The following is a 27,765-nucleotide window of genomic DNA, read 5'->3' as shown; positions in this document are numbered from 1 at the left end:
GTATTGTTTTGGTATCAATATCAAATTTAAAAAGTATCTTATCAGTATTGAACATTTTTAAACGATATCCAGCTCAAAGAGACACTAACATTTTTTATAGCATTGTGACCTCACAATCGCTCAATACACTATGACATCACAATGTCTGAAGAGGCAGCCTCACTAGTGACTCATAAGTAAAAAGTACCAAAGGGCATTACAGAAACATCACAAAAAGCACCTGAAAGAAAAGAGGCTTGATCAGATTAAATGATGTCAAAGATGACAAATATTACACAAAGTGAAACAAGAGGATTTTGTTTGTATTTAATTTATTTTGTATAAAAAAAGAAAAAAAATGTTTATGTACCATTATTAGTGTTGTACCAATTTAGCACAGGTAGCTCACTACTAAACAAACACACACACACAAGGCTATTGCACACAAGACATTTTACACACATATACAGAATTTACACATACATACAATACATACATTACATACATTTTATATAAAGCGTAATAAAAAAAACACATTTTTTCCACAGGGTTATACACATGTATTTTACACTGAATGGAAGTGACAGGTATGCTTGCAGACGTAGCAAGTCTTCATGTAAAAAAAAGAAAAAAAAGAAAAGAAAAACGCGCAAGGGTGATTAAGGAAGAGCTGCCAAAGTGCTTTCTCTGATGATCAAGAGAAGAAAAGACTGCAGGGTTAGTGGGTTAAAAACAAACGCTGTGTTCTGAAGAAAATGTGAGATTTGTTTGAAAATTGAAGGATTGAGGATTGAAGGATGAGGTCAGCCCTGAACAACAGGAAGTACCGTAGGAAACGCTGGACGTCCTGTGGTCACGGGAATAATTAACCTCTAACCCGTGACATAGGAATAGACCACCCCTCCCATTTCTCTCTAAAGGTGTGTAACCTCCATGGGGCAGGACACACAGGTTGCGACAGGACCTGTTCGCTTTCTCCCAACATCAGAATTTCCTGCCTCATCAAATCTTATCAATGTTTCAATCAGTAAATGGTGTCAAATGTGGTTTAATGGTTTTCAAGACTTCACAGTGACCAAAACCCTTTTCTTTTCTCGACTCCCGACAGCTCAAAACCCAGTGAAAAAGGTGTTCAGTAATACTGTCACAAGGTGAAGCTTACGCTCCAAACACTTCATGCTTACATTCAGTTTCAGAAGAGCGCAAAACAGAAAGGGGGCATGGCGCTGCGTAGCGATGCTACAGCGTTGTCAAGACAAGTCCGGCGGATTACCGCCATCTCAGTGGAACATGTCAGTGCCATTCTGCTTTAGGAAGTGTATTTCTGATCGCGCCTTTCTCTTAGGAAACACAGTACAACAAGCAAAGGCCAGGGAGCAAGAGGTTGAGACAGAGAAGAGAACCAGAGACAGAGAAAAAGGGGGTTAATTATGAAATTGTACATGAATAAGCCATACATTAGATGGTACACAGGTTAGAATGCCATGCAATAATATAAGGCAGATTACTTTGCTTTCTTATTGTAGTACATGAAAGGGAATTACGCTTATATTAGAATACATAGGAAGGCTTTTTGCACTCTTGGCTCAGAAGGAGTGCACTGTGGAGTGTACTTTTTCACTCCCTCCCACTTAATCAGAACTGCTTAATCAGAGTTACTCCAACACTCACCTTTACGTGGCTTTGGACTGAGTGACTAACAGGTCAGTCATATATATATACAATCACAGAACGCTTAAAAGTGCATTATATTAAAGTTAGTTTTAAGACAAAAAAAAAAGAAAAGAAATCAGATTTTTTGGTCACTGCCTAAAACTGGGGCTAAATTGGCACAGACTTGACACAAAAAGTTTGGCTTTTCAAAGATTGTTTTCTTGAAGTGAAAAAATACTAAACACAAACGGTGAAAAATAACGGTTTCAAATGAGTAAAATCATTCAGTGATAGTCACAAAACCAGCCAACTTAGTCCATACCACAACTGTGACACTTGCTCTTAACTCTTAACAAGTTCATAGAAACTGCTTATGAATTCACGCACTTCTCTCTGTTTATGAGAAGACAACGCTGACAGCTCCAGCACAACTCTGATGCCTTCCGTCTCTCGCAGTTACGAGGCAGCTCTCAAGACACCTCTGCTTCCTTTCAGTCCTCTAAACGTGCTCAGAACGTGCACCTTTGCCCACGCAGCCTGAAAGGTCCTACGTTCAAACACAAGTCGTGCAGTCCTGCATGATGGGAATGGACTGGTGCTCGTGTTTGTTGGTGCAGTGCTCGAGAGAGCTGGAGCTTTTGAGCGGCACCATGCAACGCTCAGCTGGACGCCCACTCTGAAAGAGTCCCCAACAGCAGAGCACTCGCAGGAACTCCCTGCGCATGTCCTTGCTGCGTAGCGTGTAGATGAGTGGGTTCAAGGCTGAGTTCAGTGTGGCGAAGCCAAAGAAGATATCGGCATTGTTGAGGATTGGGCAGTTGGACATTTTGCAGGAGGTGTCCAACAGGAGGATGGTGAAAGCAGGCAACCAGCATACTATGAAAACACCAAGCACGATGGTGACCGTTTTGAGGAGAGCATAGGCCGGGGAGTTGGTGGCCTCCTGCTGGCTTGAGCGCACGATCAGGTAGATGCGGACGTAGAGTATAACGATAGAGAGCAGAATGATGCTGAAGATGGTGACCACGAAGCAGATGTAGTGCCTGGAGTTGAGAGGCAGAACGGCAGAACACACATTTAAGTCGTTAATGCAGTTCCAGCCTATGATGGGTAAGCCCCCGAGGAGAATAGAGGTGACCCAGCATGCTCCAATCAGCAGAAACATGCGGCAGGTCTTGTTGGAGCCATAAACTTTGACTTTAGTGATGGCAATGTAGCGCTCTATGGCAATGGCCAGCAGGCTAAACACAGAGGCGGCGAGAGCGATGAAGGCAGTGCCTTCTCTTATGAACCACTGCACGGGTACTAGCTGAAAAGTCCTCCGACCAGAGAGAGAAATGTTAGCGATGTAGGCCGAACCAGCCAGCAGGTCAGAAAATGCCAGGTTCCCAATAAAAAAGAACATGGCGGAGTGGAACTTCTTGTTCCGGAACACTGCAATGAGCACCAAAAGGTTCTCCAGGATGATGATGCTGCAGATAATGATAAAAATGATGTTCAACAAGCTGGGTCCATCTTTGCCATTGATGCGTTCATCCAGTTCTTCCTGGCTCATTTCCTTTGCACACTTATAGTGCAATTTAATGAGTGCCGTGTTGTAGTACTGGGAGTACTTGCTCCTAGTGAGGTCGTCAGTGCACTGTGACGTCATGGTCACAGAAGTCTCCACGTGCATAAGCATTCACCCAGTCGTCTGTTGGAGATTACCAGGGGGGCACCCAACCCGGAGTCACGTCTCAGTGGCCCAGGAAGTCCCTCTCGGTCGCCTGCACACAAACACACAAGACAACAAACAGCATGGTCACGGACAGGTCAAACAAATGTGGAGAACCAGATTTTATTAAATTACCTATTAATTCACATGCATCTGGAATTTGGCCCATTTTTCAGAGTCAGATTAGCATCATTTTATTTTAAGGATGGATGAGAGAGATCTTTATTTTGTTATCTGAAGGCGAGTTTTGATTGCACACATTGGTGTTTAAAAATAGCTCTAACAGAGCTCTGGAATTCCCCCTTTGAGTAAAAAAGTTCACAATGCAAGTCTGGCCACAGCCAAACTCTTATTAAACACATAGCAGAGTGTGTTTAAGAGTGTACCAAGATACCAAGAGAGTACTTACAACTTAGTTACAATCAGATCTCTACACCTACACATGAACTGAAGGTAGGATAGGAAAAAAGAATATTTTCTGCTCACTTTTTATGTGGGTTTGCAGAAAAGTGTGTAGGATGTGTGAAGAGAGAGCATGCTGTCTACATACTACAACTTTAAATAACCTTTCCTAGTTACAATCCCTGCGGTTTAAAAGAAATGGAGATGAGCAATGGCAACCATAGTCATTCAGATCAGCCTGCTGATAGATTACAAGCTTTTCCCCTGGTCAAAAATCCCCATTCAGCTGGAAATGAGTACAGACCCAAACAAAGCACAGGAAATGGTAGAAAAGAGGCTAATTCTGATTCTAAAATAGGCTTTCAGACCGCCCTCCACCAGACTTAATCTGTCAACATTCTTATTCTTTCCTCATTGTTTGCTAAAGCACCCCATCGCGCCATTGCTTGCCTCTCACCTCTCTGCTGGTTCTGCCACTTTAATGCACATTTTTTACAAAAGAGAAACACGCACAGAGCTTCAAACATGCAGAACATACCAAAACTAACCCATGCCACATCTTGTTTGCTAGAGATATCATCAAACCCCCCTTTTTTACAGAAATTATACAAAGCTCCCCAGACATGTTTCAGACATTTTAGTCATGAACAGTAATATGTTGAGTGTAATTGCATGAATCAGACTGGAACAAAATCTAGGTTTTCCTTTTTGGATGTGCAAGTGTGTACTAAAAGTCATTCTTGACTCACTGTTTCTGAGTCACTGAAGTAACTTCTGTACTGTCTGAAGCATGGTGAAAGGTGGCAGAAAAAATGAACTGATTGGAGCAATTCAATCTGTTTTCTGTATAGAGTTCTATATATTATTGAACAGCCACAGAGACCAATTAATGTCAAAAGACACTTTTTTTCATACACAAAAAAATAGAAATCATTTCTTGTCATGATATGACATTTCATTTACCTTTTAAAATGTACAAAAGTGTAAAATTGGAATCAGACAGCACTCAAAACACATAAACAAAAGACAATCTCATATTTGCAGTGCAACCACAGTATTACAATATCATTACATTTACATTACATTACATTACATTACATTTGGCAGACGCTTTTGTCCAAAGCGACTTACAATAGTCAAGTACAATGTAAAATAAGTTTAAAGGTAAAACATCTTTGGATAGGGATAAAAGGAGGACAAAGGGGAGTAATAGGATAGAGGAGTGAAGGAGAGGAAGAAGGAAATGAGGTTAGAAGTAGTTAGTGTGTTAGAGGTGTTAAGAGAGTAAGTGCTCTTTGAAGAGCTCTGTCTTCAGGAGTTTCTTAAAGATAGCGAGAGATTCTCCTGATCTGGTAGTGGAAGGTAGTTTGTTCCACCATTGGGGAACTCTGTATGAGAACATATCAGTTCAGTCAGTGCAAGTATTGCAAGTATTGGCCAATGCCCAACAAAGCTTCTTTACTGAGAGGCAGACTGGACTGAGCCGCAGAGACGACTCCACCAAGCGGAATGGCATCTATAGACAAAGGCAGGAATCTGAGACATGTGCATGACGCGCAAACACACACACACACACACCACACACATCACCTCACACAGCAACACAGGCGCTCAAACAATTAGATGAACACTACTCAAAACCTGTCAGCAACTTTCACACACGTACACACACTTGAAGTAAAGTAAACACACCATGACACACGGTGAAGGCACCGACAAACACCGACAAAAAGGTGCAGCTGGATTCGGACAGTTCTGTCAAACATCTGCAGCCCACAGCCCGTAATAACCAGCAGGCCATTTCCTTACGCAGGAACAAAGAACAATGGCCTCCTTCTCTATAGAGCACCGCTCATTCTCAATACCGCCGCTCGGAAGGTAAACTGATCTGAAATCATGCCAGACGACACTCCTTATCCCAAATTATGATTGATAAAGTCATCCTCACAGAAGAACCACGAGCAGTCACGTCTGAGCTCACTGCTAATGTTCACAGAGCTCACACGAGATTTATGACTTGATCAAAACACGAAATTTGAGGAAGTTTTGCTCACAGATTTTTTGTGCCTCAGTGGTTTCATCATTAACTTCCAGTCCACCAGGAAGCCCTCGTGACCTCAGCTCTACCTGTGAGACCTGGCTGTCTGTCAGGCCAGGCCTTTGACAGCGTGCAAAACCTGATGGACTAGTTTTTTGACTGCAGGACCGTCTCAGCAGACCCCAACAACCTTTCTCAGACACTTAAAGAAGAGATAAAGAAGAAAACACTCCTCTTCACTCTTCACCATATCCTGCTGCTGGCTCTCCAGGCAGTAACACACATGATGGGGGACATTCCCTTCTATAATCTCTTACAACCAGGAATGAAACCATGCTTATGAATGCATGACTGCACCACTGCTATAGAGCATCCTCTGCCAGACAAATGTCATATTTGTCATATTACCACTAACAAACTTCGGGGAAACTTGCCTTGGCCTTTATTAACGAGTTTTAGCTATAACAAGCTGAAGCTATTGGCCAATTTTTACTTTTTACTATCAAATACTGTCTCAATCATTTGTGTGTATGTACTGAAAATTAAGGAGGAAATATGCACATTTGTATTCAAAAGAAAAAGAGTCCTCAAACTGGTGATGTGCAGTGTATTTTTACATTTCCTTAAAGATGGGGAAAAGACAACTGAAAGCAAGCACTAATTTCTTATTGAGACCAGCTTACATGACATTGATATTTAGTGCAGCACATTATTGTGAAACCTGATTTAAACATACAGGAATTTTCACCAGGTTTCTCCAGGACTAAGCAGAGGTGAATGATTCAATATGTAATGTGATCGGAAATCGGGGCAGATCACATATTTTTCAAAGGAATGAAATCAAGTGGAGAAGATCTGGATCACTGATCTATCAAAAAATGTAATGTTATGTTGTTACTCCACAAGCTCACGCTGCCAATGTCACATTGATGAATGCTCTTGGGTGATCTTTCTCTTTCTCACACACACGTTTCCTCTTTACTAAATATATATATACATATGTTTATTTCCTGTGTAAAATCTTAGCAACTGAGTAACTTGTTAAAATATTCTAATAAAAAGCATGAAAACTACACCCTAATACAGTCAAGACTAAATTGAGTCTGCCAGGCCTAAACCACACTACTGTATTATTACTGTCTCCCTCCCACATATACAGAACTACCAGCATTTAAAAAAAAATCTATTATGACTAAGTATAAAACTGTTGTTGTGTGACATTTTCTGTTTGTTTATTTAAGAAAAGATGCATATTTAAATGAAAATCATGTATATGGTTGTTTAGTACTTGTTTATTTTGTGATAAAGATGGGATGTTTTGATACCATTGTTTTAAATAATAATACAAAAATAATTTTAAAAACCTTAAAGGCCACTTTTTTTTTACTGCATTGCCAAAGTATCTGTTACATGGATAACACATGGACGATGCACAATGAAGATGCAGAAACAATATATCGTGCAGCCCTAATTGATATAATATACATTCAAATTCAAGTAAGGAAATGCCTATAAAAAGGAAAAAGTTAATAAAAAGAAAAACTCAGACATGAGACTGATAATGCTTTCTGACACTGCTTACTTCCATCAGTTTTTTTAATTAAAAAGTAGTACACAGTCTCTGTAGTAAGTAAAATATTTTAAGCAAATCTCAATGCACAGTTACTTTGTGTTTTAATACAGAAACTCCTTAAAACCTAAGCATTGCAAAGGCTCAGACTTTTTAGACATTAATTAGAAAATCATGCCTAACACACCTTACTTACAGTTATGAGACATTCAGTAAAATTAAAGTTTTATAAATTCTCTGAAGAGTCTTCATAATTTGATTGCTCTTCTAAACAAGCGGAAGGCTATAAGCAGACAGTCAAACAATTACAGCTTGTGGTTTCTACACTGTGGGCTAATATTAAGAAATGTTTTAAAATTAAGAATGTTTAGCAAAATGGTAGTCAATTGGAGTCAAGACAAGATCTGAAAGACCAAGAAACCCACCATTTGCTGGTAAGAAGGGTTTCTCAAAACCTTCAAATGACAGCCATGAACCCGCAGAAAAGTTCAATCTGAGTAAGGAGTACTGATGCACTAATCCACTCTGTAGCGTTGGTTCACAAACTTAAATCTAATGAAATTTAAAATAGCAATTTGATCACGAAACGCAATGTTGTAAGTATACTACAGAACATCTAGGAACAAGTGAACAAGTGACAAGTGAACACAAGCGTTGTGGACTAGGTAATTTTGAAGAAAAAGGAACTGAATTAAAAAAGAACAAATCCCAGACTATGCCTGCACTTCATACAATTGCAAATGCACACCAAAACGTGTAAATACAAGGATTAGCTCTCCTTACTATGTGTGAATGTGTAATGCGTGTGTGTGTGTGTGTGTGTGTGTGTGTGTGTGTGTGTGTGTGTGTGTGTGTGTGTGTGTGTGTGTGTGTGTGTGTGTGAGAGAGAGAGAGCACTATAAAAAGGCCAGGGGAAACTTGCGCTGACAGAACTAACATCCTGTTCAGTCTACAGTGCCTAACTAGGAGACTGAGAGACTGAGCCAAAGAGAACAGAGATGTTCATACAAAGCTTTCCAGGTAAGGGGCAGGAAACAGCAGAAATAAAAAAAAAAATGCTTCTTTTGAAAGAAAAACCACATCACTGCCACGTTTCACTACAGATTTAAAGACGGCTTTACTTCTGAGATGGAGAAGCTGTGGTCTATTCCACGCTTTTGTTTACTGCTACTGTTTCAAAGATAAGGAGCATAAAAACAGACACAAAATCTATGTTCCAATCTGAAGGTGATTAATCACGCAATAAAAAAAAACTGCCTGAGGTTTAAGGGCATACTACATTGTAAAACATTATTAACAATTTCAATGAATTATAATGATAATGCTGGGCTATTTGAACATGTTAAAAAATATTTCCTTTATACTTCTGAACAGAAATCACAGTTAAATTTGGGATTTCACAAAGAAGAGTATCACTTTCTAAAGATCTAATAAAACAGAGTTCCAGAAAAATACACCCCTTAATATAATGTGCACTGTCAACAGATTGTGTTACGCAACAGCCAGTGGATGGGAGCTATGTTAATGTTACCTGTTAACGTGACTGAGGCTGCACTGATCCCAAAAGCTCTGAAACCTGAACTAAAGGCCTCAGTGTAGACAGGGCCCTACCCCACAGCGTACTGACAGTTCCACAAAGGCCCCAGGTGCTTGTTTGTGCTTCCCAGCAACACCTGATAAGCATTAATTAGTCCCCCTTTAAGGCACTTCGACAACCTCACCGCCCACCTGCTGCCTGGCTATGGCTTGACACCATTCTCCACTTTCTGCTGCGAAAGCTGCAATAACAATTGTAGCTTGGCTACGCAAAACAACACCTCGCATCTCTCAGTCAGAGCTTTTCCATGTCTGTATGTGAAATAAACCATATTAATACTGTGTTGAAAATTTTTAAAACATCATGCTTTGTATCACTTAGATAATGTCCACTTTCAATAAACATATACTGTATTTTTCGCACTATCAACGAACGTCTATTTTCTGGTCTACTTTCATACATAAGGTGCACTGGATTACAGGGCTAAAAGCTAAGCTAAGTAAACAAAACTGTAATAAAAACTACTTTCTTTCAAGTCAAACGAGGGATGCTAATCTACACAGATTTCTCTGCTGAAAATTGTTTATTTGGGTGAGTAAAGCACTTCCGTCTATTTAAAGTAAGCTTATATAACTGAATTTCTCCAGCACTAAGGCTGGAGCATTAGCATTGGCAGCTAACCGCTAGCAGCAGAATGCAGACTAATAATACTAATAATAATCTGAAAGGGGAAATAGAGGTCACCGGCTAATGCTACTCCAGCCCCGGTGCTGGAGAACTAAACTAAAACTCCTGTATAACGCTGTACTTCAGCAGAGTGGCTTTACTGCTCCTTACAACCTGACTGGTAAAATGAACTCAGAAGGTGCACTGAATTAAAAGGCGCACTGGTGATTTTTGGGGGAAAATTAAAGGATTTTATTTCAGGGGTATTTTGCCAATAATTGTTTGAATTCAATGCATATCTTTTTTCACTAATGTGGCTATTTCATTCTCATGCATGGCTCAGTTATGACTAAGAGAGTCCAGCTATCTATTATTACTGCTGCTAATGCATATCTGCTTATCAAGTACTTGTTTATTACTTAGCAATTAATTATCACTAAGTTAGGTCAATATAATGTGGCATGGGCAAGAGTGGCTGATAGCGATTATGCCTTCCTCTGTATCTTCTTTCCTCTTCCTGTCACCCACACTCAATTTGACCTTTCTTGCACAGCACTAGCACAGCCATTTTCCTCATTAGCCGCCACCCTCCTGGGCTTTTCAAGCTGTGTGTTTGTGTGTATGTGAATGCTTATATCAGCGTATGCAATGCAACCAGCCATTTCTCCTCCTCAGCCACCTCTTTTCTGTATGGCTGTGAAATGGGCCACACTAATGGGCTGGCTTAATGTGCACTATTACAGCTCTACGTGCTGGAAAACAGCTCTCAAGCTTCACTCAGCCCCATCATCATCCTCTTTATCACTTTCACATCCTTCTCTGCTCTGCAACACCTTTTAAGAAGCACTCAGTGGCTTTGTGGTGTCACGTCCGCAGCGGCACTAGAGAAAAAACATGATCAAACATGCAAGTCCATAGTTCACACACCATAATGCTGAGATTTATATCTAAAACACGTTAAATTATGTGTTATATCAGCAAAACATAAGCCAGCTCAATGCATTTAAAGATAGCAGAAGTTCTACACGCCCCCATAGCGTCCATGAATGCAGCCTTTCATGCTCTGGTCCACTGCACACTGTCAAACGTAATGATACTGACTGGACAGGTCAGAGCTACGTAATGTAAATGATATGGGAACTGAGGGAACTGGGAGGGAGTGAGAGAGGATGAGAAAGGAGGGAAAATTCCATGCTAAGCATGCTAAGGCCAAGGCCACAGAGAGAGTCATGAGTCAAGGCTGATCACTGAACAATAAGCTATTTTCACTCTCGCAGAATATTTACAGCATAAAACTGCTGTCAGCTATTCACACTTCTTTCTCAAACTGCTTGCTGAAGATAAAAGAGAAATACAGCCTCAAACTAGCTTGCTTAGAGTGGTGATAGGCAAGAGGTGATTAGTACTTCTGTTTTGTAAAAAAAAAAAAAAAACTCCAAACATATCTGTTTCATGTAGATGTTGAATATAAATATGTAAACTATGTTTTTTTTTAACCTTTGTAACCTAGAAAATGATCAAAATACATCTTTGTATTTTTTACTTCTATACTGGCTAAACTAAACTAAATTCTCAGTGCAACTCAGTGCAGCAAAACTTTCAGGTTTGCTGATATGCCACTAAAACAGCAAGAGAGTATTTTTAGAACTGTTTGTTTGCATGTCTATGGAAAGAGTTCAGGCAAGACTAATAAACAATAACCAAGAAAAAAAATCAGAGGCACTTGCAAAATCACACTCGGAAATGCAGTAATACGAAAACCAGTAAAAAAAAAAGGACAAGAAATGAAAAATGTGCAAAGGCTGACACATCAGCACATCAAAGGACAGATAAAAGATACATCAGACTCCAAAATCTGTCCAACATCGAGGGCCACCAATGCGAACTGTGCAAATAGAGCATGTCCGCATTTAAAAAAAAAAAACATTTACCCCATATTCGCCCACAGAAGACGATGCTCAGCGCTGCCTTCACCTCTCACGCACTCTGTTTCCCAGCCATCACAACACATGTAACCGCATTAAGCACTAAAAAAGCAGCTTCTGCAAGCTGCACCTCTCCGTTTATTCATTTTCCATGTAGGCAGGTTGGAGCATGCCCTGCATATGTACACACACACACACACATACACACACACACAGATATCCAAACACCCATCAGGCACCAAGCTGGGCTCCCCACCAGCCTGCTGGTACTGCTACTGAGCTTACCTCTGTACCACAGCCTCGGGCCTACTCTCACTCACACACACACAGACTGTTCATCGATTAGCCATGCAGAAACAAAGCAATTCTCAGAAATTAAGCGTGTTGTTCCACTCGACAGCAGCAACCGGGCAAACAGAAGCGGAATCCTGTGGAGACCTTTGGCCCTGAGCAGTCGAGAGGCAATGCCTATTTATATCAGGTTGTGAGAGAGGGCTTCAGATAGAGCTCCACTGGAAGGGTCTGCAATCAGAGCTCCTTGAAAGGTCTGACGGACTGGGGCTACTTTCAGATAGGCGTGTGCGTGTAGATACTGAGCGAGAGTAGGAAGAAGATAACATGCTAATTCCCAACACAAAGCACTGCATGACACAGTCAATTAGCTGAACATTGCAGTACAGTGTTAGGGATAATTGCAAATTGCTCAGCCAACTCAAGACGTGTGTCCTTCATTTAGTTGTACTATATTAAGGTAATTGCGCATAATGAATATATTGTTCTGAACTGTCCAATGCAGGCCTCTCAATTCAGTCCATATAAGTAGATACAATACATCCAACAGAGCAAATATAACACTGGGTGGACTGATTTCCCAAGTAATGAGAAAACCCTTCTTTTTTTTCTTAAAATCAAAAGCAAAGATGAAAAGTGTGCTCCTTGCATAAACATATTACACATAAAAAAGGAATTTTGCAAACGACTGAAGTGTTTCTTCTAGACTTTTTTTAAACATCAGTGGCAGGTCCACACTCACAACCAACTATGTAAATTTAAAGTCTCATGTGGTCCACTTGGCTTTCTGTGGTCTCAATATGAGTTCAATTTAATGTAGTACTGACACAATGGAGTACTAATGAACTAATGAAGTGATCACGTATTTCAGTGTTTCTGAAAAGGAGCAGTAAAGGGTAATACGTTTGAAATATTGACATATATTTCAAAACATTTAGTAAAGCCTTAGCGTACACTCAATAGTTTGAAGATTCCTCATAGGCAAAAAATATAAAAATTTAAAAATTGTTGTAGGCCAAATGCTGAGAAAAAGGTATGGATCATACACCTGAATATGTTTGGACAACGATTTTTTGTTCATACATTACAAAATTACACCATTCCTTTTTCATTTATAGTGATATTACAATAATTTCTTACTGAACTTTTGCCTCCTTACACATTGATACCTGTTCACAATTCTTCTCTAATTGATTTATTTTACTTTGTTTAACCAACTTAAGTTTAACCTTTCCTTGAAACAAGATCTTGCATGGTAGGCAGCATCTGTCCTGCATTATAAAAGCAGTTCACATTTGGGCACTTGAACAGCTTGACTGATGGAGAGAGCAGGAAACAGCATTAAGGGGAGGCAAATCTCCTTTTCTCTCCTTTCTTATCTCCAGAGCACGGCTGAGTGCTACCAGACAGGCTGGCCATATGCAGGCCTGAGCGTACACAAACATACAAACATATGCCGACATCCATTCACCCACATAAAAACAGAAGCAGAGGTATCTTATACGGAAAGCGTTATGTATCATTTTCCATATAAGCAGAAAATACAAACAGAGAGTGGACCATAAGCAACCATGATTACTTCCGTTTGTCATGCAAAGAAACTGCATATAGAGGCACAAGCAGCACGTGCATATTAATATAGGATTTAGTCAGCAGAGAATGCTCAGCTGTGTAAAGGTTAAGTTAAACAACAGAGGATGTCTTCGATGTGGTGAGCGTTTATATGAGTGCACTTTAACCATGTATGATTGCCGTGAGCAAAAACAGTAATACACTTGTGCTTGCACATGTGCTAGCAGCATACCCAACATATCAGATAAGGGTAGGACTTTATAGACACACAGGCCTGGTTCATGGAGAGCATGAACATCTGTGGTTAACACATTTCACATGACAAATGTGAATGTTCTGATCAGCCAAAAGTCAAGTTTAGAGACTTTTAATTTGCCTCCTTAGTAGCATATTTGCAACCAGCTATTTAAATTCACATTAATGACATTTAGCAGATGTCTCTGTCCAGAAAGACTTACAGAAATGCTTCACTTTTCACTCAGAAAATAAAAATTCTAGCATAAAAAATACAGTCAAATACAAACGTCAGAATATATTCCCAGGAACAAAAGACACAACAATCAACAGCTACACACAACACTGTGACTTAATGTACAAAGAATGAAAGTAAACCTTTAATAAGGGGAACATAAGTGATAAATTAGGTACTTGTGGAACAGGAAGCTCTTTTTTTGGCTTTTAAAGACAACAAGCAACTCTAATACTTGAATATCCACAAGACGATTGTTCCTCTACCTTCAGAGAAAACTCTGGACAATTCTGATCCTGGACTCTTGCGCTGTTTAAAGCTTTTACTGCTAAAGTACACCTAATTCAGCTTGCGTTTTAACAGGTAGTTTTAGTAGGTAAACCTTTACCTTTCATAGTAAAATCAGGGATCTGTGCTAGACTCTGATCCCTGATGTAAATGCTTGTGTTCCACAAATCTGCAAATGACCTACACAAAGTTGGAAGCATAAAATTGACCAAAATGACATAGTATGCTTTACATCAATCTGATAATTGCCATTGTGTTCGGAGATAAGGCTTGCATGTAGTTGCTTGGCCATGTTTGCAAGGTATGAACTTGTTTCATTGAAACACCTGAAATCCATGATTAAGGGCTGTGTCCCAATACATTTGTCCATATGGTGTATGCAGGGACTGGTCCATTTGTTGCTTTGTAAGCCACAATTGGCATTTTAAATCTAATGTGGTCAGGTACAGGAAGACAGTAAAGTAAACACAATAAGAGCAGGGGTAAAGAAGATGCTGTAAAACTGTACTGAGCTGATATGTGGTTTTGGACACCACATAATACAAAGCATCTCTTCTACAGACAATGCAATGCAATGCAAAGGTGTGCTGCACCAGAAATCCGGTAAGTAATCAGTAAGTAAGTGTCAGAACCCGCATAGAAAAATGTTTGCCATTTGCACAATGCTTGTTAATATTACTTTTCAGAAACAAAGACCATATAGCTACAGCCCTGGTACACAATTTTAAAGTTTTAAACTCAAGCTTAAATGCACTTTCAGTGATAAATTTGAATGTGGAGCCTTACAGCAAGACCTCAGACTGAGACAAAAACAAGAATGTACACAGATCAGCTGCTGTGGTGAGCAACAGAAAAAATCAGCCATAAAAAAGACAGAAGTCTGTGATATCTTGAGCATAGGAGCTCTAAGCCAAAACAACCACACGTTCCAGACTATAAGAATGAATATACCAAATAAACGTCTCTATCTTTGCACACTTTTTCAACTTGCTTAAGCTTGTTCCGGGCAGGCATGATGAAAAATGAGAAAGTCTTGGAAGAGCTCACTGCTCAAGGAATAAAGACACTGATTCAAAGCTGGTGTTCTAGGGCTCTTTGTTCTCAAAGCCTGTGCTTAAGGATGATATTTGTCCTTTCATTTGTAATGTATTCATCCCACTGGGGGGGAGAAAGAAAAGCTGCCCGGGAAGAGAGAGAGAAAGAGAGAGATTTTCATCTTTGCATCTCTTAATGGATCCTCTAATGAAGCATTTGTTTTGGATTGAGGTGAAACGAGTGGCCCTGGCAGAAGCAAAACTAGCATGGCGAGAGGCGGTGGCACTGTGCCATGTGCCTCGTGGACATGGCTCTGCTATGGTAATCTAAGGGAGATTTGGAAATTCGTTAACGATTTTACTCCGCTGACTTTTGTTAAGGGGGAGAAGGGGCGGGGCGAAGCTGCAGGAGGCCGTTTGGCCACAATTTCCTCTTAAAATACTGGGCAATGTCATCTTGCTTAAATGTGCTCTTTTTTTCTTCTCTCTGGAACTCTCTTGCCGCGTTTCTGCCTTGCTTTCACACACTTACGCCAACACATATATTACCACCAAACCCCAACGCATGAAAATACATTGTATGTATGAATGGGACAGTCTTAAGAGTTTACTGTCATAATGCCAGGAAATAAATGATCGTAGCTTCCTGTGCTATCATTTTCGAATAACAGCCTTCTGCAGTAGGCCAGCCCTAACAATCAGCCTCCTATTTCTTAATGATATGCCTTTATTATAAATGTGTAAAGTGCAATTAAATTGTTCTTTTTGCATTACACAACTTATAACAAGGTCAGAGCTCCTAGCTTGTAGTCTTGCTCAAGGGCCCAACAGTGGCAGTATCAAACCCACAACACTGTGATCAATAGCAATCTATCACCCCATCCACTGAGCAATCACTGACCTATTTATAACTAAGCAAAAAAATATGCTTTAAATTATTTTTCTGTAAAGAGAAAGTTCTGCTACTTAAAGTGGTATTTACTAGGGGTGCTAGGTGGTATTGATGTATGAACTCTTAAAACTTCATGAATATGAACTTGTTTTTTTTCTTTGCATTATTTGAGTTCTGAAAGCTCTGCATCTTTTTTTTTTTAAGTCAGCCATTTCTCATTTTCTGCAAATAAATGCTCTAAATATTACAATATTTATATTTGGAATTTGGGAAAATGTTGTCCGTAGTTTTATTTTAGAATAAAACAACAATGTTCATTTTATTCAAAAATATACCTTTTAATAGCAAAATCAGATAAACTGATTCAGAAACTGAAGTGTTCTCTTAATTTTTTCCAGAGCTGTACATGTGCATGACCTACATACGTTATAACGTTTGCTGACCTCGATATTGCCCATTTTGAAATTCTTAACACGGAGCGTCAATGAATGTGAACGTGCCTGTGTTTTATCTTGTTTTACAAACATTTATTTAAAATAATCAGAACATTCTGAATAATTACAAGTTCATTGCTCTGTAATTATTGTATTGTATTATTATGCTATTATAGTATCACTACCATTAATAGTGGCAAAAAACAGTTTTACAATAAAATGTAATGTTAGGAGATGGATTGGATTTTCACCAAAATGTACTGGTAAAACCAGTAACTGTGCCATCTCTAAAACAAACACACACACACTCACAGGCACACACACTTGCTATCTTTTTATCATGGTTTATTTATGGCTGCTGTTTATTTGCTGGTGGGTTCTTCGCATGTGGGTGAGAGGAGACACAAACAAAGGGGTGTGTAAAAAGAGACACTGCAGAGCCGTAGGAACGGCAGCCTCAATGATCGACAGCCCCCCCAATCTGCCCCACGGGGGGCCAGTCAGTAGAGAGGAGGGCGGGGAGGGGGGGCAGGGGTGGAGAGCCTCCGAGGCAATTAGTGTAATACATTCACTCTAAGACCAATCCTGTCAACCCTGAGCACGGCATGTCTAATTACACGTGCCCCCACATTGCCCCGTTTTGCATATCCTCTTCCCTGCACCCTTTCATCCCGCACCCTGCTTATGAGGACCATACCCAGCTTCCAACACCCACACACCCACAAATACACACACACACACACACACACACTCCTTCGTCTGCCCTCTCTCCTACATTTAAACCTGACCGCTGAGATCAAAGCCAGTAGCCACAAAGAGTCGATTAAAACATATCTGAGAGTCGTCCACCAGGATGTTATTACATTAGCAGCTAATGTCATTTTTGAAGCTCTCCACTGCTGATTTAAGCATGTCTAGACAAGGCTTTTCCTCAATAATGTGTTAATAGTGTTCAAATGCCCAACCTAAACATAACACAGGGTCACGTACAGGGGTTACGGGCTAGAAACACGGGAGTTCCACTCTACACACTCAAAACATTTTATAGAAATGAGCATATTCAACCACGATAAGCTTAAAGCATAGTCATATCATATATTGGTGGTTTGACACAGGGTTTGACCCTAAGATGTAAAGCACTACGGCAATAAAGTAGGCTGCAGCAGATCCGGCAAAAGAATCAGCCAGCCTGATCTGGGGCAGAGTACCTGAAACTGCTCTCATGTTTCATCAGCCCTGCTTTTCTCACACTTGCACTCACTCTCCCACACACACACACACACACATACACACACACACAGAGACACACATCCGTTAATGAAAGGCCCTGAATGAAAATCATGTTAGCTTTGTCTGGCACCCTCGCTCCAGTTCCATGCTGTCACCATAAGACGGACCCCACCCCTGCTCATATTCTCCAGCTTTATCAGGAGAAGCGTCTGTCTGTGTGTGCATGTGTGTGTGTGTGTGTTTGTGTGTGGGGGCGTATGTGAGAGACATTGCAAACAAGACTGTACATCCCGCATTTGCAAAAAAAGGAAAAAAAAAGCAGTGCTGATAACACATCATGTTTTGCCATCCAGAATTTGCAGGAACAATAGCAGACTCCCAAAGCTGCTATATCTACTAAATCTGTTATACGGGAAACCAAACAGAAGAGAGGAAAAAGAAGTAAAAAAAAATAGCCATCCCCTGTTCTGGTGTCACCAGCTGTGACATTAGGAGTGCTCTGTAAAGCATAAACGCACATAAATATATGTGAGAACTGGCTCGATCTCAAAAAATGAAGGATGATCTTCCAGGCCTTCTCAGAACCCCTTGACATGGGAGAGAGACACACCAGGGCACCCATTAATGCAAACCCCAACGCCCCACCCACCCCCCACACACACACACACAAAATGTGATATGGACCATGCTCCCCAGACAAAACTTGAAGGGCTTGGAAAGCTCTCCGATCTTCCAGAGCTCTCACAAAGATCGCATTTAACTTTCCCACTGGGTGTGGCTAAGACCTCTGTGCATACTACTGATCAAACTCAATCAAGGTCTACTTTAGGTGGTAGGTAATATACTATATACTACATAAGGTGAACTCAAACACAAACTAACTGAGAAAACCAAGCAGTGTGTCTGTTGTTTATTAAAATAAACATTTATAATGATATTCATTTGATCTTATATCACCAAGCACTAGTTTTCTATAGTTGAGTTGTTTTTTATATGTAAGGAAAACCTCTTGCGGACGCGTTTTCAGTTTTCCTGAAAGTAATGCAACACACATGACATAATCAGAAGTTACAGCAAAGACCGCAATCACTGCTTGTGTTAACAGTCAGTGAAGACATTGCTTCTGCAGTGCAAAGAAAAGCTTAAAAATTTCACAAATATGTATAATTTTGTAAATCAGCAACACAATGCAAATCATTGGCATTTGCATTGACAAAGTGCTAAGCACAGACAGAGGAACACCGAGAACTTAGAACAATGTTTAACTTTGACTTTAAGTTTGCAGTAATACCTTTTTGTTTGTATTATTACATACTATTTATAGTAAGTTTTCTGTTTTAACCGAGATTGAGAAAGTTTATCTAGAACTACATGAGAATTGGCAAACCAGAAATTGTACACACAAAATGTGTACAAGACACAGTGGAATTTTAATGAACGGCACCATGTGTGCACAGAAGACTGGGAGCTATTGTCCATGCCCTTGCACGTCCATGCTTGTGTGTTTTTGGGTCTTATCACTGTGCGTACATCTTATCAGTGACCCGTGTGTTTGTCACACTTTAGGGAGCACTGAACCTCTAGAAGCTCTGGAACGTTGAGATGCCACTAAACATGAGCACATGATCACTACACAGAAGAAGAGTCAAGAGTTGAGACAGACAATTACTCTAGGGTGATACCTTTTGTACTTTATTAAGTAATAATAAATTACTGTTTTTATAGTTATTTCAACACTTGCATAAAGTTTAGCTCTGCAAAGAGAACTTACACTAGTGTATAAAATAGGTGCAATTATGAAAGAGAACCAGCTGATGTCTCATCCTGCTTCAGTTAAATACTTGTGAAGAACACTTGTGTAATCTTTGATCTTCTGTTGCACCACATGACTATGTAATGATTAGGCCACACAATCCAACTGTAGCATGTCCCATGAGAACAAGAGCATTGAGAGATCTGCCTTTTTTCATGCTAAACAGCACAGTGGTCCGGGCAGGATCCATCTTTCACTGCCTCTCATGGACATTCATGACTCTGCATTACCATGTGGATGGGTCTAATCCCATCACAGAGGGCTGGGCTGAAAGAACAGGCTCGACGGAGACAGATCAGAAAGTCTCCACTTGCAGAAAACCCCCGACTCTTTCAGCAGAACCTTCTCTGACCCGTCCAGCTCCTGTACTCCCAGCTATCCCTCATCTCTACAGCCCAACAGGGGGGCGCTGCACCATCTTCTCCAGCTGCACAAACAAAGGCAGGCAGGGAAACAATGCAGTATCTGCTAAGCGGGTGGGTGGTGGGGGTGTGCGCCCCTATCTCAGCCTACCTGGCCCAGCTTCTCGGCATCAGATCCAGGAATAAGGCTGAAGACAGCAGAAAACCACAACGGCAATGTCTTGACAGAGCGCTTTTAGCCACAAATCCATCAGAAAATACTTTATGGCTTCATGCTTCAGTAACACAAGAAAGGTTTCCAAGCCTCTTTGTGGCCAGGAAAGTGGAGAACATTATCATAGTAGTGTGGGAGAGAGCCAGATGTGGAGCGTTTTTTTGTGCTGGTGCAACGATTGCACCTGTTTTTTTTCCTCTAATGCTGCAAAGCTGTGGTCTCATAATGGCAACGTACAAGGCTTCAACCATAACTTATAACGCTCAGAGCAAATCATTTAATGCACAGTTTAGCGAGAGAGCACAGACGTTTGTACAGACTTGACTGCTTTTGATGACTCACTCAAGAGCTTCCAACAACAGCAAAGGCTTGCTTATGTAGGAAGAAAAAAAAACAGATAAGATTAGAGTTGGTTTATGTTTGACTGCCTGAGTTTTGGTTCTGTTATGAAATATAAGCTCAGAAGCTAAAATGAAACAGCAAGAAGTTGGATGGGCCTTTTGAAGCTCTTCCATTTTGTCATGAGCTAAAAGCAAGCTTATCCTAAAATGGCTAAAGTCTTTCCCTAACTGAATCTCTGTTCAGTAAATATTTATAGTTTTCCCCCTGGAGTCCTGACTACATCTGTCTGCGGAAGACAGAAAAATTGAGCTGGGTGTCTGGACTGTATACAGCATAAATTGAGGGACGTGTTTTCGATTGTCGCCAGTGCTGAACGAATGCAAGCTACTGTTTATAAGAGAAGGGAATAGTGGGGGAAATGAGAGGCCGTGTGTGAGCTTGAGGTGAACAGGCGGAGGACGGGGAGTGTGTTGTCAGGGCACTCCTATTTCTTGGCACAGATTTTGAGAGCCACGGCTTGTTGGCTGTGAGTTGTGACTTGCCGAGCAGCAGCAGTGTCTTGAAACAGAAGGCGTTTATTTCGCTGCAGCTGCCACACCCAGGGAAAAGTGTTTTTCAGAACGGAGGGACGGAGGGAGGGAAGAGAGAGGGAAGGAGGGAGCGCATGCATGCTGGCTCTAAGCAAAGATAAAGTGGTGAAAGCCTTATGACCAGGGAAACACTTTAGGCCTGATTAATATCGAACAACCGCCATCAACACATACAGAGCTCTGAGAGATGGCACGTATTGATTAGCGAGAGAGGGGAAAACGCTGTCCTGCTTTACTCTCAATGATATTGCCAACAAAGCTTCAGAGTACATTGATAATTATTAAAAAGTAGGGAGTGTGTACAGTGATGAGTAGATGCTCACTTGTACAATGATTATTGGAATTGGACAATGACTACTTCTAGAAAAAATATTAGTAAATATTCTCAACTTGAATTAGGATAAGAGTGCATACATTAAACCAAAGTACACTCAATCAAAAATAATACAAATGTATGTAAATATAAATGACCTTTAAATATGTAAAGAACTACAGTTTCTTCACACGTTTAAAAGACGATTTACCCTTATTCATTACTAAAGACAACAGTAGTGCCTCTGTAACATTACTTACAGGGAAAATCACAGCCATTAGAACTTGAGCTTTCCCTACATGAATCTCTGCTCTGTGTGATGTTATCATTTCTGTGAAAACTGACACAATACAATGTCTATGTAGGCCGTGTCATGGATAGCCTCAGTACAATTACAGTACTGAGAATCTGGGAGCATGCAAGCAACAACAAGCAGTATATAATAACCAGTGTATGATACTGTTACTAGGTCTGTCACGATAATAACATCAATGGATTATTGTACGGATGTTGTATGGGTAGGACCTCAATTACTTTTGCTGACCTCAATATTGCTCATTATGTTTTTCTTCATTCCTTATAATAATTAATTGCTCTTAAAAATGGCACATTTGCATTAATTACATCAGTGGTGATAATACTGTTTATCACAATTATTCCTGTTCTCACTAATAAATTTACTTTATCTAAACCATGTTCTGATTGAATTTGCCTCATAGATCTTTCATTAACTGGCAGAAAATACAGTGCCATACAGAAAGTGATAATGCAGCATACTCATAGGTTTCACTATAATCAACATGAACCTACATGTTTAAAAGAGCTAAAGGGGAATCAAATTCTGAGAATGGATTGTGTGTCTTAATAAGTTTAGATGACATATAGATGTGACTTACTCATCCACCACAGGTTTTGCCTAAACCCAGGTGAATTCATACTTGAAATTTTGAAGCTGTGGACTGTCCCCATAGGCAGAGTTGAGAACCTTAACACTGGTTTATTCCAGTAACTGGAAAAAGTCTGTTTTTCCCATCATGCATTGGATTAACAAGTTTCTTTTGTTCTCGAAAAATCTCGCAGGACTGTCCTTGAGTTTGGCCAACACCAGGGATCTGAACTCCCCCAGTGACAGCTCCCTCCTGCCCTTCTCTACTCCTGCTGCCAAAACCCTCTGCTTCAGAGTCCTTGAGGAGTTGCTCCACCCACACAGAGACACAGCTCCACCCTTAACCCCCCCCCCACGTGACCGAGGCCAAAAATCCCACACTTCCAGTTCCCACCAGTGACTAACCTCCTTCATTTGTTTATCCTTCCGTTCACTTATACATCTGTTTATTTGTCCGCCTGTTTGTTTAGCTTCATTTCTCATGCAAGGTTCACAGCTCTGCCTTTAGCAGAAGTGGTCAAGATACATGTGTGACCTTGGAAAACAAAAGCCTCACTCATAAGGAACGAATTTTCCCCTCAAACCACTGGCTTTTTAAGGGCAAAGTTGAAATCCGGGTCATTGAAGAACTGTTCTCTTACCTACAACCCCTTTCAACCCCTTTCAGTAACTGTGATTCAGAGAGGTCTGAGATATCGTGAGTGTGAGACCAGACTGTACTGCGTCATTTCTGATACAGTTCAGTGTTGAGTAACACTGACATAAGATCAAAAGCACTAACTCAACATACTGTGCCAGCAAGCTTACCAGTATGTGTCAACAAGACCCTCAAATGTTTGCTGCATCTGCCTCTAGTTGTTTATTCTTGGCTAATCATTTCTCTTTCGTACATTTATGACCTTAATAAAGTTTGTTTAATTTAGAACAGTTATCTACAAGTCAGTAGTTCACTCAGTGATACGGGTTCATGAGTTAATTATCAACCTGGGGACTCCTAATCTGAAGATCAGATCTGTAGGAAGTCACTTTAGTGCAAATGCAATTTCAGAACTCAACATTATCTAAGCCTGTCTTTATCTCTTTCACACTTGCACTTTTTAGACTGGTTAACTTAAACTCTGGTTCAGTTTAATCTTTTAGGTTTGTTGAAGTTTGAATACGTTACTCACACTCAGATCAAAACCAAAACAACCACACTGATGCAATTGAGAGGAAGTGGTCTTAGTTTGGTCCAAAACAAACTCTGGAGCATTTTATTTGTGGCATAAACACTATCAGACATCAGTCTGGCACAGCTATCAGGTATACACTGCAAAAATTGAGCTAAAAGTCTACGTGAACACCATCTTCCTGTATTTAATTTCCTGCTGTCGTTCCAAACAGGTCTGACCAATAAGTGAAGAGAACTTTCTGACACAGTTTGTTGTGATGCACTGTGGTAAACCTGGAATTTCCCTGTGTGAAAACAAACCAAACCAAAAGGAGACTGCTAAAAATGTACACACTTGTGAACTGAATCGGACTAAATCAAAAACAACTATAGGTGTTCAAACACCTTAAGACATAAACTGACCCTAAGAGACTAGAGCACACTGTCATAATGACATTAAGTTATAAAAATCTTCGGAAATGATGTTATCATCACTTAGACACGTTCACGCTTCTTTATATAGCTTTTCTCAACTCCCTTGTCTCTGCTGCGGTCTTGGTCCAGACAGAAAATTTAATCGACTGTCCAGTGAGAATGGCCTAATGGCTGTAAGCACACACACACTCATACAGACACACATAATCCAGATTATCCATCTGCTATGCTGGGAAAGATGGACGATGAACACCTTTCACCACTGCAATAATGAGCATTTCCTCCTCCATATCAGGTTATCTGAGGAATTGAGGCATCTTGTACCAGAGGAACAGAAGAACAGACTGCGCCTCCCCCCTCGCCAAACACCCCTCTCACACTATCTCTAACCATTTGTCTCTCTCTCGGACACTGAGAAAAGCGTAACATTGCCTTGATGGTGTCACATGTTTCATTAACCTCTATCTGTGCCTATCCTTGCCCATCCATTCCATCATGACTTGACCCCGGTCCAGAACCTAGCCTACTCAAAATAACCTTGGAATGAAAAAGGAGATGAGGATATCTCTAATCCAAGATCTGCTCCAGCTGACCTACATGCATTCCACTCACCGTCTCTCTTCACAATAACCAGCTCACACAAGGAATGTCGCCCAGTCAAAACACACCAGAAGCAGGGCTTTGGGAGTCAAGCTTCATAGTGAAAAATGTCTGCACTGCTTTCCCCCTTATTGACTAGGAGTGAAAAAAGGGACTTTGAGAGCATTTCAAGTGTTTTAGAATCTCCCCACAGGCCCCCAACATGTAGATACCACCCCCCTGTCTCCTACATAATGGAATAATAGAGTCTTTTGTCTTATTAATACATCCTTTAAGAACAATGCAACGCATTGGTGGATGGGCAAATCATTCAAACTCTCAAAAGAGAGGAGGACAGGAGGAGGGGGTGCGTCTTACAACAGCAAGCTACATAATGTAGACTAGCACCCTGCCATGCATGGGCAAACACACTCCAGTCCTCTTTGTCAAATCAGTGATTACAATACACATTGTGTGGAGCAGGAACTCAGCACGAAACCCACAGGTTGATAGTTAACAAAACAGGCGTTACATATTGAAATAGTGTGGTGTAAACAAAATCATAACATGGTCAACACTGATCTTACAAACATCTAGCTACATGTGTGTTCAGTACATTTGCCAACCATCCTGAAAAACCCATAACCGTTTTTAATTGGAAACTTAAATTGATAAATGTTCCATATTGTACGAACTAGTATTGCACACACTTAGTTCCATATTTTTGAGGTTAACATATTATGACAGGATGTTCTGTATGAGATGAACCATCACACCTGATTAGAGTGTGTGAGAGAAAGTGTACAAACCCACCTGCTTTGCCTGACACCAGTTGTAAAATTGGTAATTTTGGTTCTTTAATTGGTAATGGAGCAGACTATGGAGATGTGACCGCTAGCTATATTACTTTCTATGCATTTTAGGGCTGCTCTGGACTCAAACAGCCACAAAGTCTGCTTGCAAAACAGTGACAATGGAGGATGTGCAATGTAAAATGACAAGAAATACATAATGTTATGCTATTAGGTATTTAACTGAAAAAAGATAATTCTTGTATTTTTATTTTGCAATATATATGATTATGAATATGCAAAATATTCATATGGAAATATCATTTCCAACTAAATTGTGCAGCCATAATGCATAATGTGTTTGAAAACACAGCTATTACCATGTTTAATAATGATCTTAATGCATGAAGGGGACCTTTACCATTTACATTTATGGCATTTGACTGACGCTCTTATCCAGAGCGACTTACAGAGGTTGGCCAATTTAGTGTTAGGAGTCTTGCCCAAGGACTCTTATTAATGTATCACAATATAGTCACCCAGACAGGGAATTGAACCCCATTCTTCCACATGATGTAGTAGCTCACAAGCAGGCAAGTGTTATCCACTGAGCCACACCATCCACCAAACGTGTTGAAGTGAGTGTAGAAATGAGGGTGTACGTGTTGAAGTGTGTAAATTAACGCTAGTTACATTAGAAATATTCGTTTTTTTCAGCTTCAATAACCACCTCATACAAAGTGGGAGATATCTGAGGTACAGAATCTATGTTAATCCAGCCAAAAAATAAACATTTTATGATTTCTAGTTGGGAAAGTTGGCAGCTCTTGTGTTCAGAACAGCTCGAAGTGACAGTAGCTGTATCACGACATTAACAGGAATGCTGATAAGGCCGTGTAAAATAGATAAGGAAAGGGTCATCTGTGATTTCGAAGGACGAGCCACTCGTTTGACTAAACAAACTAGAGTATTTGACTAACTTAAATGAAGCGTGTGGGTGTAACAGTGTATATAGTAGGAGGTCGAGAGACATAGAAAGAAAGCGGGAGACTGCGAGAGAGATAGAATTAGAAAAGTGACGGTTAAAATACGGTTTAAGATTTAACCTACGCTAAGTAGCTAACGTAATTTGCGTAAATTAAACGTAAATTCAAAGTGAATAACGTATACAAATGTTACAGTTTTCACAGTTTTAAGATTTTTTTCGTAACATAAAACGACTCTGCAGAGCTTTCAGACCTCAAAGAATGCACAGAAAACAAGTTCATATTCATAAAGTTTAAGAAAAGTCTAGAAATTAGTATTTGGTGGAATAACCCTGGTTTTATTCACAGGTTTCGTGCATCTTGGCATGTTCTCCTCCACCAGTCTTACACACTGCTTTTGGATAACTTTATAAATTACCACTCCTGGTGCAAATATCAAGCAGTTCAGTTTGGTTTGATGGCTTGTGATCATCCACCTTCCTTTTGATTAAGTTATAACTTATTCCAGAGGATTTCAATTTGGCAAAATCGAATAAACTCATCGTTTTAAGTGGTCTCTTATTTTTTCCCAGAGCTGTAACGTCATAGTTAACCGTTAATTTAACCTCGTTAGCCAGGCTAGCTAACCTAGCTTGCTAACTAAGCTAGGTTAACTAGTTACTTAGCGTAGCTTAGCTAGTTAGCTAACTAACAGTTAGTTAACCAGTTAGTAAAGATACTTACCCCATGTGCGGTGCAGGGAGAGGGAAGAACCGTGTGCTCCTGTCCTCAGTCGTCGTTTAACGTTAAAAGTTCACTCGCATTCAGCGTCGTTCATTCCTGACAGACGTTAGCCAGATGTTTGAGTTACCACAAGCCGAAACTTCAGTTAGTAACCAGCTTTACGAAAGGTAGTTAGCGGTAAGGTAAGTTTTAGACGGCTCACTGAGCCTCTCCAGAGCCTCCACAGTCCCACAATCAGCTCTGTCTGCGGTCAGGATGTACGAAACAAGATTATCGTTTTAAAAAGCGAGTAATACAATCCCCGTTTAGCGATAAATTAACGTTTATTCCACAGAGAAGGCGAGAAGGCTAGTCAGAGCGCGCGCTCGTTCTCTCGCTCACTGATGAAGCCACTCAACAACAGACTGACCGCTCGCGCGAGCAGCAGCAGCAGACGTCAGGGGAGGCGCGCACAGCTCTCTCTCTCTCTCTCTCTCTCTCTCTCTCTCTCTCTCTCTCTCTCTCTCTCTCTCTCACACACACACACACACACACACACACACTTTTTGCAAAGACCATTGAATAAACGTTAGCATCTTTCAATCAATGTTGGTCATGCAAAACCAGCCTTTTCTACCTATTTCAATACTAATAATCAATTTGTGTTTTTACATTCTGACATTTAATCAACTTATATTTAAATATTTTGAATAGTTGGGTTTCTTTAACACTTATCAAAGGCGTCAAAAGTATTCACATGCATTAATCTGTAGGTAGAAGTATATATACTAAGGTTTGTTATGCTATCCTATTACTTATTCAAAATGTATACAACAGAAGATCATATATATATACATATATATATATATATACATATATATATATATGTATATATATATATATATGTA

General features: G+C 40.2%; 1 protein-coding gene across 1 annotated transcript; it reads right to left on the bottom strand.

Moving 5' to 3' along the window:
• Nucleotides 1–294: 294 nt before the first annotated feature.
• On the bottom strand, nt 295–27,310 carry s1pr2 (sphingosine-1-phosphate receptor 2). Its single transcript, XM_022667997.2, has 2 exons — nt 26,879–27,310; nt 295–3,398 (listed from the first exon to the last, which is right to left on the bottom strand). Exon 2 carries the CDS (start codon nt 3,311–3,313, stop codon nt 2,186–2,188), a length of 1,128 nt encoding a protein of 375 aa, XP_022523718.1. The 5' UTR covers nt 3,314–3,398; nt 26,879–27,310; the 3' UTR covers nt 295–2,185.
• Between the last annotated feature and the right edge of the window lie 455 nt (nt 27,311–27,765).

This window comes from Astyanax mexicanus, chromosome 3 (genome assembly GCF_023375975.1).
Source record: "Astyanax mexicanus isolate ESR-SI-001 chromosome 3, AstMex3_surface, whole genome shotgun sequence".
Taxonomy (NCBI): Eukaryota; Metazoa; Chordata; class Actinopteri; order Characiformes; family Acestrorhamphidae; genus Astyanax; species Astyanax mexicanus.
This window is presented reverse-complemented; position numbering and strand designations above follow the sequence as displayed.